Raw genomic sequence first — 19248 nt, forward strand, 5'->3', positions numbered from 1 at the left:
TATAGCAAAGGACAGGCGTCTGACACAATGTACACCGAGGAACAGGCGGGTCATTAACGTTATTATCATATAACCTACACAAAGTTGCAATCTCCTGTACGTGTTTTTCTTCATTGTTCTTTGGAACATACATTTGTAAGGAGATTACAGATTGCATTTTAATCAACATTTTCACAGAAAGTTTTCGCAACACTGCAGTCGTTGACTTTTTAGAACAACAAAACTCATTACTAATGTTAACAGAATGAGCCAACCCCCTCTTGCAGTCTGTATTTATTCCCTTTGCTCTGACATATGTTTTGGTCCTTTTGATTGGCCAATGCCTGCATATCCCTTTCTTTCTTGTGTGTATTGCTCATTCTGATCGTTCAGATTGAATCGACACCGGCACCGGTGTCGATTTGCATCGACACTGGTGCCGCTTTCAATGCAAATCGACAACGGTGCCGGTTTCAATTCGTTCTGACCAATCAGAAGGAGCGAACACACCTGCCTTGCCGGAATCTATATGTTACTGCGTCATAACCAACGTGGAACGGGGCCTTCTAAATGGCCCGCGGCGCCTGGCTATATGATAATACGGTATAACAGCAGGCAGGACTTCTGCCTATAATACCGAGACATGTGTTTAAGTGATAATTTGTTTTAATGATCTGTTGAACACAGAATGTGGAGGGGGCAGTTCCTGTGACGCCTGGTCTCCTCCAGAACAGTCGGGCGAATGGAATCGGAAGGACAAGATTTTTGCGGAAAGCAACAAGAAGGCGTGCTTCGCTGTTCATCTGGAGAGGATCCCGCTGTTCCACATCGCCACGACTGTTGGTCCCTGCATCATCCTGGTGGTGCTGATGACCATCACCTTTATCATGCCCATAGACAAGGGAGACCGGATCTCCTTCGGGGTGACCATCCTGCTCTCCATGGTCGTGTCTCTCGTGTTCGTCACGGAGGTGCTTCCTGTGAAAGGAGCTCTGCCGTTTTTCGGTGAGGACAGAAAATTGTCACATTTTCCCATTATTTACCCGACTAATGATTTTTTGCTACTAAATTACCTTAAAAAATTGGATTAGATAGATTGCACTGAAAAATCGGCTAAATCCTTAGGGGAGTATTTTGGCAACTGTCCATTGAAAAAATTTAATGGGTCCCTCTCGGTGTGAGTGAATGGAATCAATCTGCCCGAATTTGCAGATCGTGATTTTCAGTACAAACCTGGTATTGCCATAAGTTGTTTACTGGGTATGCAGTACAAATAAAAACAAAACAAATACCACGATTGGTGTTACAGCCACGCTGATCGTCGTGTGCATGGGGCTGATGGGACTTTTCCTGTTCTTCACCATGTACATCATCACTATTTACGACATAGAAGGGAGTCTGTCTCCAATGGCGAAGACTTTCTTCCTCTATTACGTGGCAAAGTACGTGCATCTCGTCACAATATAAAGATTTTGAATTAAGTAGAGCAAATGACATGCATAGGAAATGAGATATATTGAGGCTTGGTTCGTTCTATGTTAGTTTGTCTGATCGTTGAACTTCATTGTTGATTTTAGCCATTATAAATAATTTTCAGGATAGTTTGCCAATGTAAGCAAAATATAGACTGATTTTTTTTTTTTATTCAAAGTTGAATGATGTTGGTCACATGTTGTTTGGTGTCTCATCTACCAACAAAAACAATGATCTGAACGTTGGATCATTTGCATGGAGAAGAACATAGATAAGAAGCTTCCTCGTCATTTTATTTATTCTTATCAATGTTGGTAAGGTTCCTGCTGCTCGGGGACCTCACAGAGAAGGAGACTGCGAGCGGGGAAGGAGAGACAGGCCCGGCCGACAATAAGATGGACTGGTCTGACCAGGCCAACCGCGACATCCCTGCCGAAGGAGAGGAGGCCACAGATGACGCCAACGAAGACACAGTGAAGGTCGAAGTAGAGACCCGAACTGAAGTCTCCGATGACGTGATGAAGGTCGATGGAAAGACCCCGGCTGATGTCTCCGAGACAACCCGTGACATCCCTATCGGACCGCCCACCCGCCTGGAGGCCGCCATGGAAGAGCGGACCTCGTGCCTGCGTCAACTGATCCGGCAGGCGATGAAGACCGAGCAGCAGCTGGAGGAGCTGGCCAAGGCGATGAAGAACGAGCAGAAGGTGTCCGATTACACCCTGCTGACCAAGGTTCTGGACAGGCTGTGCCTTGTCCTGTACGTCATCAGCGTTGCCTTGGCCGTGCCCATGACCATGTACCTGGGCAAGTAGACATGGTATTCGAACTCATGAGGTTTGCACATCCCAGAAGCTCTTCTGGGATAGAATCACTTCTTGGATACAGTCCTATTCCAGAAGTGCCACTGCACGAAAACCCTCATTTCCAGTATCAAAACTGACTTACACATTCCTCGAAATTATACATGTCCTTCAAAACCCCGACGTTTCATGCCTCCAAACGAGACATGTGCAGTCGTTTATATGATTGTTCTAGAATCTCGCGGATACGAACCACGTTTGTGTACAGGGCATTTAAAGGCTTGAAATACCTTTGCACATACCCTTGGCCTTAAAACTACCCTAAGCTCCGTTTGTCATGGAAAGTTGCGCCAAGACTACTGCCCCTTCTGGATTTTGCCCCTCCCCAATTTGTTCTGCAGTTTCTTGCTCGCATTTCTTTATTCTGTAATAGCGCCATATATTTATTCATACTGTAACAATACAATATTGTTAGTGTTTTCTAATGTGTATAATAGGTCACGAGTGACTTTTGTATGTCATAGAATACCGGCTGGTCTCTTGCTGTCTTGTAGTCTTCGCAGGCTACTAGCATGTACTCCTTTAACCCTCAAACACCCGAGTGTGGTCCATTTGGTCCCCAGGCGTACATTTTGAAGTACCATTTGAACATTTTTGATCTGAAGAAAAAATCCTTCTGTGACTTTGTCAGTCAATATGTCTTATACCTTCTCCCAAGTTTTCGCAAAGATTGGTACAATAATGTGGAAATTATAAAGAAAGTTTGTGTTCAGTCCCTCTGGGGTCCAAACGGACCCTAGCAAAAATGTGCAGTTTTTAAAACAAACTTTGGAGGCTAACTCCTTTACCACTTACAGTATGACTACCAAACTTACAGACAATAATAAGAAAACCTAAATCATCACAAAAAAATTTCTGTGTCATCAACATGTAATGTTACGACATTATGACGTCATTTGCCTAATCAGGGCGGCCATTTTGGATTTTGACCAATGACGTCATGAAATTAGCATAAATTATAAATTTTAAGTCATGAAAATTACATTGAATTACATAGAATTTAATTGTTGTCAGAAAACAGGTGTAGTTTTCCAAGAAAACCTTGTTTAAATTGAAATTGTCAAATTTTGGCAAAGATATGCCTGTTAGAATATGGTTGCCATGGCAACCCAAAAAAATGATAAACTTACTTTATTGACTAAAAACTTTTGCAAACAATATTTTGTGATAGATTACAAAGTTTCGTAGCTTTAGCTCTAGCCGTTCATGAGTTATGCGACAAAAATGTTGCTGAGGGCCTCAAAATTCCCCTATCTGGTCGGAATAGGTTTAGTGCAAAAAGTGGTGCTTCTGAACTTTTGCCTAAATTATGATAATGAGTTGGAATTAGCAACACCTTAACATCTTAAAATCTTCCTCTTACATTGACGAAGAAATGTATATACAATGATCGCCGATTAGAAATGCTACTGAGATTCTATGAACAAAACATTTCGGGGTCCGTTTGGACCCCACTCGGTCATTTTAGTCGCAAAAAAAGGTCGGGTGCTTGAGGGTTAAGGCAGGGTAGTATAGTTGTCGCTCCTAGATGAAGGTGGCTTCACTATCCAAAAATGAGAACGTTTTGATTTTCCTCCACATTATTTCCGTCGAAAGCAAAAAGTCGAATATCGACTGCAGTATCAACGGCTACAGCTCTATACGGAGCTCCATGATCCATGAAGTCAAGGGAGAGAACTATCGCCCGACGGCGGTCCTGTTATTATCAGTTATAGCTGACGTCCTGTTCTGTGATCGTCAGTAGAAACTCTTTGCTGCTGTAAAATAATGACCAATGTCTCTAACGGTATGCTCCTCCAAGGAGTTCCTCGGTATCGTCAGATAACGCACACTGTTATCTAGACACACTAGCTAGGACAGGGAGAATGCACATCCACAAGCAAAGACGCGGACTTCACAATACCAACTCAACTGAAGAATTTGAAAATGGTGACAGGCGCGTTGATTGGCAAAAGGTTTGACCCGATAGTTATGTGAGGAAAAATTCTGTTGGCCTTTTCTGAAGAATTTGCATGGCACAGACACAAAGAGCTGTGAACTACCTACCATGGCTATTGTTACAATCACATCAAGGAGGTTGTTTGAGCTGCCTGATTACCCCTATTTCACAGGAAAACAATACCTGCCTGGAAAAATGTGAAATATGCCGTCTGATATATGTTGAAACATCAGTAGAAATTTAACATTGTGGCTTTTGTCTGTGCTGGACAGTACATCCGACCAACGAACTGCTGTTTATGTAATTAAAATGATGAGTTTAGTTTAGTTTAAGCAAGGAGGATGCCTCCTTGGCTTTAGACATACTTTCCTATTTAGAAGCCAAGATCTATCCTTAGCATTTATTTTACATGTATACATGACAATGAAAGGCCTGCAACCACTGGGGCCCCCAGAGTTTTTGCGGTCGGCGCTCAATACGTGCCGACCGTAGAATTTCCAAACAAGTTGGAAATGTCGGCCCATACAAAGCCAAGCTTCATTAATTATGATCGTTTTTTTTAGTATTTTTAGACCTTCCTTACTGAACTTGATGGTATTCCTAAAAATGGGGATGCCGTTTCTTTTAAGTTGTATTTTGTTCTGTCAGACGATGTCACGTGTAGATATATCAATCATTCAATACCCCCTACACTCCCCCTTATTTTGTGTTTAAAATGTAAACCCCCTTGCTTATAAATTGTCCAAGTACGTTGGGTTACAGGGGTAGTAGTTGCCTGAAAAAAAATAACCCGCGACCCAAGCTTTGCTTTGACAATAGGCGCCGTCAGGCTTTTGTCTGCCTATTTTCCCTACAGGTCTGGTGTAAGGGACCTAGAAATTCCTGTACAAGCGCAAGTCCAGGAATGTAAGAAAATATCAAGGTCATTACACGCCGAACAAAGGAAAGCCAAGACACAGAAAATGTAACAGGTGTGTTAGTCCATTAAAATGCCCGGAAATTAGGGTTTTCGTGCAGTGCGCGTCTAAGATAGAATAACATCTTGGATGCAAGATGGGTCTATAAATACGCACGTGCACAATCACAGCCTAACTTTATTGTTAATTACATATTTATATCAGTTTTGAATTATCCCCATGCATAGTTAATCAGAGCTACCCAATTTGTTACAAAGGGTTAGTCTTTAAAACTATTGTTATGTAAACCGGATTTCGATTTAAGTCTGAAAGATAGGCACTAATTTAAATGTGTACAAAGCCTATAAGGATTAGGAAACATACAAGTTATTGTATTCTCTTAAAGGTATCTAAGGTATCACAGGAAATTGCTTATAAACAAGTTTATGGTTATTTCTTTGTATGGTATGATACATCTACCGTACGTATCACATTAACCACAGTGTGGATTGTGGTTGCGGTATTTGTAAGTGTCGTAAATGTAAAATAATCAGAATACATTTATGAAGATCAGACATCCAGGTAAACAAAATTCAGTTACAATTTAATCACTACATTTGGATTAAAAAACGAAGATCTACTTTCGGGCGGTACAAGTGACATTCACTACTCTTCAACCGGTTCTTCTACTCAGATGTATTTGTAGTGCATTAATTGCTCTGTCAGTTCATTCTAGTCACGACGCTGAAGGAGAGTAATGGATGTCACTCGAAACGTCCGGAAGTAAACATCTGTTCTAGTTGTAGATATTGAATTGTATTTAAACAATGTTTTAACATTTGTATCTTAATGTCATGAAGAATATTTTGGTCTTCTATATTGAGTACATTTACGCTTCAACTTATTTATGTATTTACTTATTCATTTATCTTAGTAGGAAGGGTATGAAGCCTTCACCCTATTCAGACCGTTTTTTTTTTTGCAATCTGTGACGGGGCTGGGGTGTTGATGCTCATTCATGCTGATTTTATTGGCTAGAACCGTAGAATAAGATAATTGAAGCTGTGCAAAAAATATCAAACGGTAAGGGTAAATTACAAAATATTACAAAAGTTAAATTGAATTTCATCAGATGTAATTGATGTAAGACAATATGTTGTAGTAGTAAAACCTGGAAACTGCATCGTGGATCAAAACTAAGCCAATTTTGTAAAAGATGTCTGTCAAAAAAACGTTGCCTCAGAAACACCCCCCCTCTGAAAACGGTTTAGGCGTTCTCATTAATTCCTGGGGATGACCCCAAACATAGATAAGGACCAAAAAAGAGTGACGTTTTTGAGAATATCTTACACACTCAAACCAAATATGAAGAAGCGTCATCTGTAAAACATTGTTCCATTTACTAAATATATTTTCTGTCACTTCAGAAATAGACATCTATTGTAAGTATCGATTCGTTGTGTAAACACACCGACACTAAACCCTGGAGCCAAGCAATTTCGCTTACATTCTATGTACTGGTTCATATTTTATAAAAGTGAATGTACAACCAGGGCCTACCTAACTAGGCAATGGCTATCACAAACTATTAACGTACAACCAGGGCTGCCTAACTTACCTTACCTTACCTAGTCCCATCCTCATGTCTGAGGGTCGGGGACTATGGTAGCATCCAGTATCAGCCTCCTCCACTCCCTTCTGTCTCTGGCTCTGTGAGCGCACTCAGCCAGTGGCTATCACAAACTAAACGTACAGTCAGGGCTATCTAACCTGCTAATGACTATCACAAACTAAACGTACAGACAGGACTGCCTAACTAGTCAGTGGCTATCACAAACTAAACGTACAGACAGGGCTACCTAACTTGCCAGTGACTATCACAAACTAAACGTACAGTCAATGCCACCTAACCCATCTAGTGACTATCACAACCTAAACGTACAGACAGGGCTGCCTAACTAGCCACTGGCTATCACAAACTAAACGTACAGCCAGGGCTACCTAACTAGCTAATAAATATCACAAACTAAATGTACAGCCAGGGCTGTCTAACTACCTAGTGTCTATCACAAACTAAACTTACAGCCAGGGCTGCCTAACTAGCCAATGGCTATCACAAACGGCTAGGTCTGCTCACAAAGACCAACAGAAAACATCCAGCTGTCCCTTGAAAACTACTGTTTTCTAAACTTTGTCACATTATGCATCAATATAAATTTGAATGAAAGGTTGTATGTTTTTATTACCGTTTTTACCGGAGAATGCGTGTTACTATTATACTCAGATATATGCAGATTATTTCAATACTGTTGCAGCAACAATATTGTTAGACATAGGCATCATGGATGCCATACATGCAAGCTGGCTTAACTGTATTAAACAACAACGGGAACACGATACACTATATGTGCATGCATGGTTCGTCTGATTTCATTCATGCATGCTTACCATTCTTCAACATGTTTGTAAGGAATCCAAATGTTAAAAAGCGTGAGTTTTATATTAAAACGTACGCAAAAAATAGGCGTCTGTAATGACTACCCCTGTGTATGTGCGCGACACGCGTTTGCTATGTGAGTCTGAGAGTCTGTGTGTGTGTGTGTGTGTGTGTGTGTGCATGGTAGTGCGTTTGAGCGTGTGTTCGTATGTATGTATGTTTGTTTGTATGTTTGTGTTGGTGTGTGTATGTAAGTGTATGTGTATGTATTTGCATACATCTGCCTATTAATGAGTGCTTGTGTAGAATGCTGACTTAATCGCATAATCTGTTTACTAGTAGATTCAATGTAAATCATATTGTATACTTCTAACTGTGCCATATTACCGCAGTATTAACATTATAGTTTACACTCTCACAGCCACTTTTTGAGTACTTAACAGCCTTCATATTTTGAACAATTCAAAACAAGTTGGATACGCCTATCCCTACGAAGATTCCTCTGAAAAATACATAATAGTCAACCTTGCAAATCGTACGTGCATTGTAAAAAGTCACTTCGCTCCTATTATGCCAACGATTGTTGTTGTTTTTTCTGTCCTGTGACGATCCAACAGTACAAACGAGTTTGTGAGCAGGATAAAGACTACAAACGTCGCACTGATAACAGCGCACACTGCGCACCGGAATTACCAGTGTTGGCGAGCCCGCGTGATGACGTCAACCCTGCGAAATGCGTCCCGCGCCAAAAGGAACATCCTGACAGTCTCGCTAGGTCCGTGTGAGAGAAGGCGGCTCACAAACAGTCCCACTAGGTGAGAGGGAAGGCGGTTCACAGACAGTCCCGCCAAGTGGGAGGGAAGGCGGCTCACAGACAGTCCCACTAGGTGAGAGGGAAGGCGGCTCACAGACAGTCCCACTAGGTGAGAGGGAAGGCGGCTCACAAACAGTCCCACTAGGTGAGAGGGAAGGCGGCTCACAAACAGTCCCACTAGGTGAGAGGGAAGGCGGCTCACAGACAGTCCCACTAGGTGAGAGGGAAGGCGGCTCACAAACAGTCCCACTAGGTGAGAGGGAAGGCGGCTCACAAACAGTCCCACTAGGTGAGAGGGAAGGCGGCTCACAAACAGTCCCACTAGGTGAGAGGGAAGGCGGCTCACAGGCAGTCCCGCCAGGTGGAAGGGCAGGCGGCTCACAGACAGTCCCGCTAGTTGGGATAGAAGGTGGCTCGCAGACTTATAGCACACTCCAGTTAGGTTTATTTGGGGTTTCAAATGGAGGCAGCACACCCTCAAGTCTAGCGACCATCTCTTCCAGGGAATTATCCTGAAGCATAATAACTGTATATGGGGTGAGAGGACACTATGCTAAAATTTGGCCCCAAAATTTCTAGACTTATATTAGAGGATTTAGAATACGAATCATGTTCGATCTTACGTGATCGAACGGAACGGGCGTTCCATTGGGGTCACCTGCGGTCACGAAGAAAACATCCCCATTTTCCCGGGTGCCGTATCGTCGGTTCTGAATAACGGTTTCCGATGATCGCATTTGTTATGGATTCCTTGTTGGATCCACCAAAACTACAGACGGAGTACGGCTCCGTATATGTCAAAAATTCTTGTTTTCGGATTTAATCGGATTTGAGGTTCCAAACAACGGAATCCGATGTTCGGATCTGTTACAGATTGCCAAAAATACAGAAAAAATACGGTTCCGCGTTTGTCGCAAATCGGTTTTTGTCCTAAATTCGTCGTTTTCAGTGTCCGAGTGACCATTTCCGATGTTCGGATTTGTTACGAATCCTTTGTCGGATTCATCTGCTTTCGCATGTATTCGCCAAATATACGGAAAAATACCTGTACGTATCCATAAGGATTCCAGGTCATTTCGTGCAGTATGAATCTATAGATTTGGAGATATACGTATGGCGGCCGCAGGTGTGAAACATCAACTGAAGGTAACGTCCATGGAAAAACCAATCGGTGTAATCTTTTGAACCTGCCAGAAATCATCGCCGGTCTAAACCCCAAACTTCTTAAATCGTATATCCATCCATTATCATGCATTTAACACCTCTTCCTGACGTTATTTTGCGTCTAGAAGACAGCCACTGCCTTACGAAATGCCCGTCGCCTTTCTATGTACATCGCCGACATTATATTTGTATAAGCACAGTCTTTATTGACAGGCTTCGATCAGTAGTGACTATGGATGATGTCTTAGAGTTCAAGTTTTTTGACTCGGGTTCGAACCTGTGTTGAGGCCTTTTTTCGCTATAATTACCTTTGCCAGAATGGCTAAGGTTATGTTTTGGGCTTGTGAGTCTGTGTGTCTGTCTGTCTGTCTGTCTGTCTGTCTGTGTGTTAACAGCATAACTCAAGAAGTCTTGGATGGATCCCGATAATATTTGGTAGGTGGGTAAGAGTCGGGAAAACAAAGGTCAAGTTCGATAATGGGCCCCCTAGCGGCTTGCTAAGGTACTGCAGCAGAACCTCAATTTTTAAATAAAATATGAACATGTTGACGGATCATCATGTTTTTTGGTATGTAGGTAGCCTAAGTAAAGACCTGCATAATAAGATACAAATTATGCAAATCGACAGCTAATTTGCATAATTAATGAGGATATTTTATAAATTCACTACATTCCATGATAGGACTTAAAAACTTGTCACATATGTAGCTGAGAAAGAGAGAAATGTCAATACATTTTTATCATGCACATGATGATCTCATTTGCATAATGAATGAGAAAATATGAACGTGTTGACGGATCGTCATGATTTTTGGCATGTAGATAGCCTAAGTGAAGACTTATATAATGTGATACTTATTATGCAAATTAACAGCTAATTTGCATAATTGATGAGGAAAAGTTCATAAATCCACTGTATTCCATTATAGTACTTCCATCAAAGTTTTCACATATGTAACTGAGAAAGAGGGAAAAGAGTAAGAGGTGTATATAAAGACTGTGAAAGAGAATAAGTCAAGAATGGATTAAAGGATCATCATGATTTTGGTATGCAATTCGATATCAATTAATTGTAACTTGGGATCTAATTTGCATGATCAATGCTGAAATTTTATAAACCAACTTCAAGCATATCATTATAAAGAAAATGAAAGGAGTAACGCATTTGTCTACAGACATCATTCTACATAACAAACCTGGTTTATTTGGCAAAGGTATGTGTTCGTGGAACTCTAGTTGTTTATTATCTGTGCCAAGAAGATTATGTTTTTGGTTTTCCATAGGGTGATGGGTTTGTATGTAAGGTTGACAGCCTTACTACATTGCATTACATCGTTTATCTAGTTACTGCTATTTAAAACCAACTATGCTTCTTATAAGATATTGTCTATATTAAACTTAGTTTAGCATATTCATTCTTTTATAGTAGCATATTTGCACCAATCATTGTGAGCATAAGATATTACTTGATTCAAAATTTAACTGTAAAGTTTCATTTGGTTTTACATTAAACGAGCATTTAAAAACGACTATGTGTTGACCAAACGTGCCATATACGGGGCAGCACTGTTTCTATATCGTTCTGTTCTACAATGAACCAAGTCTAAGTTGTTTCAGGAGCGAGTGTGTCTGCCACTAATACTCAGCGGTATGAGGTGACGGTACTGGCATGAGAATAGAAGAAATTTGGCAAACTTTAGTGTCAGGTTCTCACGCCTCTGGTAAAGTAAGGGTAGGCCAAGGTGTGAGCTATAGAATAGCTGGTGAAGTTAGTTCCCAGGATTATCCGCACTGCTCTACGTTGGATTCTCTCGAGTTTGTTGGACAGAGATGATGTCAGTCCGGGATGCCATACCGGTGCTGCATACTCGATGATCGGACGCACGTATGTGGTGTACACGATGACAAGGTCTTCAATTGCGATGTGGAAGTGTTTGAGTTTTCTGAGAAAGAACAGACGCTTGCTGGATTTAGAGTACATGTAGTCCACGTGGGCATTCCACTTCAGATTATACTGTATCAAGGCACTAAGAATCTCCATGGTTTGAACATGTTGGAGTTCATTGTTGTTGATTTTGAGAGGGTGTAGTATGGATACTGATTTGCTGAATGTAACGTGTAGAACTTTACATTTTCCAGGATGTAGAACCATGCTGTTTTCACAAGAACACTTCTCCAGGTCAGAAAGGTCGTTTTGCAGGGACGAAGGTGTTACAGTGGGATTTCTGGTCTTTAGCAGGTTTAAATCGTCAACAGATTTCCATCTGTTGGCTGACGTTTGGCGCGCCGCACTGTTGATGTAAGCCACGAAAAGCAGAGGCCCAAGAAGAGTTCCCTGTGATCGGCCGCACGTTATGGTAGCACTAGCGGAGGGGGTTCATTGATAACGGACGACTTGGCGTCTCCCCGTAAGGAAGTCAATGATCCTCGACGTAAGAGACGGACGCAGACCCATCTCCATCAATCGAGTTACAACGATGGTGTGGATTACCCGATCGAACGCTTTACTGTAATCAGTAGATACCAATGAGCACAGGGTTCCCGGTTTGTCTAACGCCTTGTGCAGATCGTTGGTTAGGTCCAGCAGGCAGTGCGAAGTGGATCTCCATTTCAGGCATTCAAACTGTTGGGGGTCGATCTGCTGTAGTATGTCAGACAAAGTCCACAAATCCTTGAGCGATTTTGGCCAACTGGGAAGTCAGTGATATTGGGCGGAGTTGATCGACAGAAGGTGGTTTAGTTTTGGGCACTGGCACCACGATCGCACTTTTCCACTCGTCTGGTACTTTCCCCTGTTGAAGAGATGAGTTGATGATGTCATTAAGCGGTCCGCTCAGTTCATATGCAAATTCCCTGAGTAGTTTTCCCGGGATACCGTCCGGTCCATCAGCTGTACTGAGGGAGCCGGAAGTGACGGCAGGTACGATGGTAACAGTGATAAGTAGATCGGAGGCAAGAACTAAATCAAAGCGGCCAGTGATTTTTTGATTGCATTAGCAGTACCTTTATGATCACTGTTGTTCACACCGTCAATGTGGATTACATGGTCAAATTTCCTCATGTTAAGCATGGCTTTAATTCCTTTGTGCCATTGACCAAGGTCTTCTTTCTTCGGTGATTCGATTTCCCCATCATATTGCGCCTTCTTTGACTTGTTGATTTTCCTTTGAACTTTGTTTCTTAATTGCTTCCAGAAGGTGAAGTCTTTTCTGGCGAAGACCTGTTGGCGAGCATGTATAAGGGACTTTATTTATTTTTATCACTGGAGTCATTCAGGAATTGTCAAGGTGATGCAGCCGGATGGACTACAGGGGAAAGTACTCTTCAAGTTTGGATTGAAGAGTACTGTACATTGTGTCTTTCACTTGCAGAAGCGGCCGTAAAGACTGACTGCCAATTGTGAGAGGTTATCCACTGGCCGAAGTAGCGAAGTGCAAAATTTGGGATGGGTCTACATAACCGCCTTACAAGTTTGTTGTTAACGGTTCTCTTTATCGGATGCATATAATCGCGACGCTGTGGTCACTGTTTGCTAGTGGGTCTTGTACAGAAGGAGGTGAGTAGTAGGATTGTAGGTTCGTGATGAGGAGGTCAAGTGTAGCCTGGCCCCTAGTTGGTTGGCTGATGACCTGCTGTAGGTTGTGACTCTTGCAGAGTCTGCTAACGTCCACATGGTTAAAGTCCCCACCGATGACGACGCCAATATCGGAGTGATTAACTTGTAAGGAGTCGACTGTTTCCACTAGGTGGTCCAGAAGTAACTCCGAAAAAGGAGAGCTCGGTGGCGAGTAGACAGAACAGACTGCTAAACTAGACACTGTTCGTGGAAGGAAACACGGTCGCAGTTTGACCCAGGTACACTCAAGCTCTTCAGATACTGGCATGTCAAGTGCACATGAAGGAATGACATTTCTCACATATATAGCCACGCCTCCACCCGATCGGTCTGGGCGCGGACGTGAGAAAGTTGCATAGCCCCGTATATCTGTGACTTCAGACTGTGTGTGAGCCGCCTTCCCTCCCACCTGGCGGGACTGTCAGTGAGCCGTCTTCCCTTCCACCTGGCGGGACTGTGGGTGAGCCGCCTTCCCCCCCACCTGGCGGTACTGTCGGTGAGCCGCCTTCCCTCCCACCTGGTGGGACTGTCAGTGAGCCGCCTTCCCTTCCACCTGGCGGTACTGTATGTGAGCCGCCTTCCCTCCCACCTGGCGGTACTGTCGGTGAGCCGCCTTCCCTCCCACCTGGCGGTACTGTCTGTTAGCCGCCTTCCCCCCCACCTGACGGGACTGTCGGTGAGCCGCCTTCCCTCCCACCTGGCGGTACTGTCGGTGAGCCGCCTTCCCTCCCACCTGGCGGTACTGTCTGTTAGCCGCCTTCCCTCCTACCTGGCGGTACTGTCTGTGAGCCGCCTTCCCTCCCACCTGACGGGACTGTCTGTGGGCCGGCTTCCCTCCAACCTGGCGGTACGGTCTGTGAGCCGCCTTCCCTCCTACCTGGCGGTACTGTCTGTGAACCCCCTTCCCCCCCACCTTGCCGGAACTGTTGGGTGAACCCGCCCTTCCTCCCCCCCCCTGAAGGGGAACTGTCTGGTGAAGCCTCCCTTTCCCCCCCCACCTGGCGGAACAGTAGGGTAAAACCGCCTTCCCTCCCCAACCTTGGGCGGGTAACTATCGGTTAAGCCGGCCTTTCGCCTTTCCTCTACCTGGCGGTACTGTCTGTGATCCGCCTTTCCTTCCACCTGGTGGGACTGTCTGTGAGCCGCCTTCCCTCCCACCTGGTGGGACTGTCTCTGAGCCGCCTACAATTCCACCTGGCGGGACTGTCTTTGAGCCTCCTTCCCTCCCACCTGACGGGACTGTCTGTGAGCCGCCTTCCCTTCCATCTGATGGGACTGTGAGCCGCCTTTCCTCACTCCTACAGGGACTGTCTGTGAACCACCTTTCCTCCCACGCACCTAGCGGGACTGTTTGTGAGCCGCCTTTCCTCCCTCCTACCAGGACTGTTTGTGAGCCGCCTTCCCTCCCACACACCTAGCGGGAACGTCTGTGAGCCGCCTTCCCTCCCACCTGGTGGGACTGTCTGTGAGCCGCCTTCCCTCCCACCTGGCGGACTGTCTGTGGGCCACCTTCCCTCCCACCTGGCGGTACTGTCTGTGAGCCGCCTTCCCTCCCACCTGGCGGACTGTCTGCGAGCCGCCTTCCCTCCCACCTGGCGGTACTGTCTGTGAGCCGCCTTCCCTCCCACCTGGTGGGACTGTCTGTGAGCCGCCTTCCCTCCCACCTGGCGGACTGTCTGTGGGCCACCTTCCCTCCCACCTGGCGGTACTGTCTGTGAGCCGCCTTCCCTCCCACCTGGCGGACTGTCTGCGAGCCGCCTTCCCTCCCACCTGGCGGTACTGTCTGTGAGCCGCCTTCCCCCCCACCTGGCGGACTGTCTGCGAGCCGCCTTTCCTCCCACCTGGCGGTACTGTCGGTGAGCCGCCTTTCCTCCCACCTGGCGGTACTGTCTGTGAGCCGCCTTCCCTCCCACCTAGCGGACTGTCTGTGAGCCGCCTTTCCTCCCACCTAGCGGACTGTCTGTGAGCCGCCTTTCCTCCCACCTAGCGGGACTGTCAGGATGTTCCTTTTGGCGCGGGACGCGTTTTACGAGGTTGACGTCATCGCGCGGGCTCGCCTACACTGGTAATTCCGGTGCGCAGTGTGCGTTGTAATCGGTGCGATGTTTGCAGTCTTTATCCTGATCACAAACTCGTTTGTACTGTTGGATTGTCACAGGACAGAAAAAACAAGACTTCAGAGACCTCATATCTCAATGAAATAGTCTGATTATGTTAATGATTTCCATATTTACATATTAATATATGGTTGATTATGTACACATTTAGATAACTTACACTGGTCAAAATGTTGATGTTTTTTTTACTATTTAGAAGAATTAAAGCACTTTACATTAATCATGCAAATTAGGGACATATTTGCATAATTCGTATCTGTTTATGTCCCACCGGCCACAAACTACATATATGACAGGTATTTGAGTCTTACAATGGCAAAAGCTACAAATATAGATTTTCCTCATTATCTATGCAAATAAGGTGCCAGTTTACATAATTTGGACTTGGTTAGGTGCATCTCTGTCTAAGCTACCTAGATAAAATATTATTTAAATTTGTCGTTCCCTTGTCCAGTTATCCTCCTAAGAAGATTTTGAGAAAAATGCCCCCGCAGTTCCAGAACAATCTGCTAGGGGACCCAAACATACACGACAGTTTCCATACATCATCAGCTATCTGCCACCAAAAAATCGAGACCATAGCCTATCCAGGTCAAAAGATACAAAAAACAGAATTTCTGCTGCAGTACCAAGGTCACATACCAGGGGGCCAAAATTAATATTGACCTTCGTCTTTCCAACACCTACCTACATACCAAATATCACGGCAATCCATTAAGAGGTTCTTGAGTTATGTTGAACACAAATATTCGGAAACACAAACACACAGACACGCAGACACACAGACAGACACACACACACAAAAATATAAAAACGCCCGACGTTGGAATAACAGGAGCGAAGTGCCTTTTTACAATAGACGGAAGGTATGCAAGGTTGCCTATTATGTACTTTCAGAGGAATCCTCGTATTGATTGGCGTATCTAACTTGTTTTGAATTGTTCAAAATATGAAGGATGAATACGTTCGCAAAAATTGCCTGTAAGAGTTTTAACTCTAACGTTGATACTACAGTAATATGACACAGTAAGAAGTATACACTTTATTTACATTGAATCTACTAGTAAAATGATTGTATGGTTTTTACGTGACAAGATGGCGATTTATCAGCATTCTACACAGCACACATTAATAGGCAGATATATGCAAATATATACACATAAACGTACCTACACAAACCAACACACACACACGGACACACAGAGACATGCACAGACGCATACACACATACACACGCACTACCTTGCACACACACACAGACTCACATAGACAGGAACGCGTGTGTGCGCACATACACAGGGGTAGTCATAACAGACGCCAATTTTTTTGCATACGTTTTAATATAAAACTCACGCTTTTTAACATTTTGATTCATTACAAACATGTTCAAGAATGGTAAGCATGCATGAATATAATTAGACAAATCCTGCATGCACATATAGTGTATCGTGTTCCCGTTGTTGTCTAACATAGTTTTACCAGCTTATCATGTATGGCAACCAAAATGTCTATGTCAAACAATGTTGTTGCTTCAACAGTATTGAAATAATGTGCATATATCTGAGTATGATAGTAACACGCAATCTCCTGTCATAACGGTAATAAAAGCATGCAATCTTATAGAAATTCATATTGATGCATAATATGAAAGAGATCAAGAAACAGTAGTTTACAAGGGACAGCTGGATGTTATCTACTGGTCTTTGTGAGCAGACCTAGCCGTATGTAATAGCCAGTGGCTAGTTAGGCAGCCCTGGCTGTACATTTACTCTAATAAAAGCTGACCCATCACATAGAATGTAAGCAAAATTGTTTGGCTCCAGGCTTGTGTATGGGTGTGTTTACACAACGGATCGATACTTACACTAAAAGGCTATTTCTGAAGTGACAGAAGATATAAATGGAAAAAAAATGTTAAATATGTCGCTTTTCCATATCAGGCTTGAGGTGTAAGATATTAAGAAGAAGAATCCATGACGTCAATTTGTGACGTCCATTTGACATCAGTGATTTTGACATCAAAAGTCGTAACAAAAAAATAATATTTGTAATTTACTCTTTCTGTTAAATCTTTGTGCACACCTTGATTTATCTTATTCTACGTATCTAGCCAATGAAATCCACATGAATGAGCATCGACACCCCATCCCCGTCACAGATTGCAAAAAAAAAAACGGTTTGAATATGGTAAAGGCTTTATGCCCTTCCTACTAATATAAAAAAAAAATGAATGAGTAAATACATAAGTAAGTTAAAGCGCAAAGGTACTCAACGTAGAACACCAAAATATTCTTCATGACATTAAGACACACATTTGAATACATTGTTAAAATTTAATTCAATGTCTATGACTGAATAAGAACGGACTTTTACTTCCGGACGTTTCGAGTGACATCCATTACTCTCCTTCAGCGTCGTGACTAGAATGAACGAATGTCGGACACTTCGGCACATGGACACTTCGGCCCCCTGGTAATCAGGACATTTCGGCCCCAAGCCGCAGACACTTCGGCCCCAAGCCAAGGACACTTCGGCCCCGGGTCCAGTCCACGATAGTTATCTAACACGTAGCCCGAGTTGACCAAATAACGTACAATTTTAGGACGTATGATTTTACTTGTACAGTATACACTGGAATCCGCTCATTTGCATGGCTGATTTGTCAGGCGATTTTATGCAATTCTCAGAAGTAGTCGATTAACCCTCAAACGCAGCACTGAAGGGGAGGGTAGTGGTTATGGCTGACACATGGAACAAACGTGTGTATTATATCAAGGAGGTTATATCACATCCTATTTAACCCAGCGGGGCCGAAGTGCCCTCGGTCTGGGGCCGAAGTGTCCTGGACTTGGGGCCGAAATGTCCGGGCCGAAGTGTCCATGTGCCGAACTGTCCTGATACCATCAATCTGACAGAGCAATGCACTACAAATACATCTGAGTAGAAGAACCGGTTGAAGAAGAGTGGTGAATGTCACTTGACGCGTCCAGAAGTAGATCTTCGTTTTTTATCCGAATGTAGCGATTAAATTGTAACTGAATAATGTTTACCTGGATGTATAATCTTCATAAACGTATTCTAATTATTTTACATTTACGACACTTAGAAATACCGCAACCACAACCCACACTGTGGTTAATGTGATACGTACGGTAGGTGCAACATATCATACAAAGAAATGACCATAAACTTGTTTATAAGCAACATTGAATACGACATCTTGTATGTTTCATATTCCACTTAGGCTTTGTACGTATTCAAACTATTGCCTATTTTTCAAATTTCAGTTGAAATCTAGTTTACAGAACAAAAGTTGTTTTTTTTAAGACTAACCCTTTGTAACAATTAGGTAGCTCTGATTAACTATGCATGGGGATAATTCAAAACTGAAATAAATATGTAAATGACAATAAAGTTACGCTGTGATTGTGCACGGGCGTATTTATAGATCCATGTTGCATCCAAGATGTCTATCTTAGACGCGCACTGCACGAAAACCCTTATTTCCGGGCTTTTTAATGGACTTACACACCTGTGACATTTTCTGTTTCCTGGCTGTGTACATGAATTTCCTGGTTCGGCATGTAATGCCCTTGATATTTTCTTACGTACCTGGACTTGCGCTTGCACAGGAATTTCTAGGACCGTTACACCAGAAGTGTAGGGGAAATAGGCAGACAAAGGCCTGGCGGCGCCTATTCTCAAAGCAAAGCTTGGGTCGCGGGTACCGGCAACTACTACCCCTACGTCACATTACCCAGTGTGTCCGCGCGGTGTCTAACCGATGAAGGCCCCGGCCGGGCTCTGAAGCCGGGTAGACATCGGCTCACATAGTCACAAATCATTTTTTCTTCACGCGTCCCGAACCACGACCATCATGCATTTTTGGTTTTTCTTTAGGGGGGGGGGGGGGGGGTATATAAGCATTGGTTGGCTCGTCTTCCTTGTCT

At 43.6% G+C, this 19248-nt stretch overlaps 1 protein-coding gene across 1 annotated transcript in view; it reads left to right on the forward strand.

Moving 5' to 3' along the window:
• LOC118403466 (neuronal acetylcholine receptor subunit beta-3-like) overlaps positions 1 to 2267 on the forward strand; it is a 5498-nt gene extending 3231 nt beyond the window's left edge. Inside the window, exons 5-7 of the mRNA XM_035802181.1 lie at positions 667 to 984; positions 1289 to 1421; positions 1772 to 2267. Coding sequence (XP_035658074.1) covers positions 667 to 984; positions 1289 to 1421; positions 1772 to 2267 — 947 coding nt within the window. The remainder of the gene's footprint in view (positions 1 to 666; positions 985 to 1288; positions 1422 to 1771) is intronic.
• Positions 2268 to 19248: the final 16981 nt, after the last annotated feature.

This window comes from Branchiostoma floridae, chromosome 16, assembly GCF_000003815.2.
Source record: "Branchiostoma floridae strain S238N-H82 chromosome 16, Bfl_VNyyK, whole genome shotgun sequence".
In the NCBI taxonomy this organism is placed as follows: domain Eukaryota; kingdom Metazoa; phylum Chordata; class Leptocardii; order Amphioxiformes; family Branchiostomatidae; genus Branchiostoma; species Branchiostoma floridae.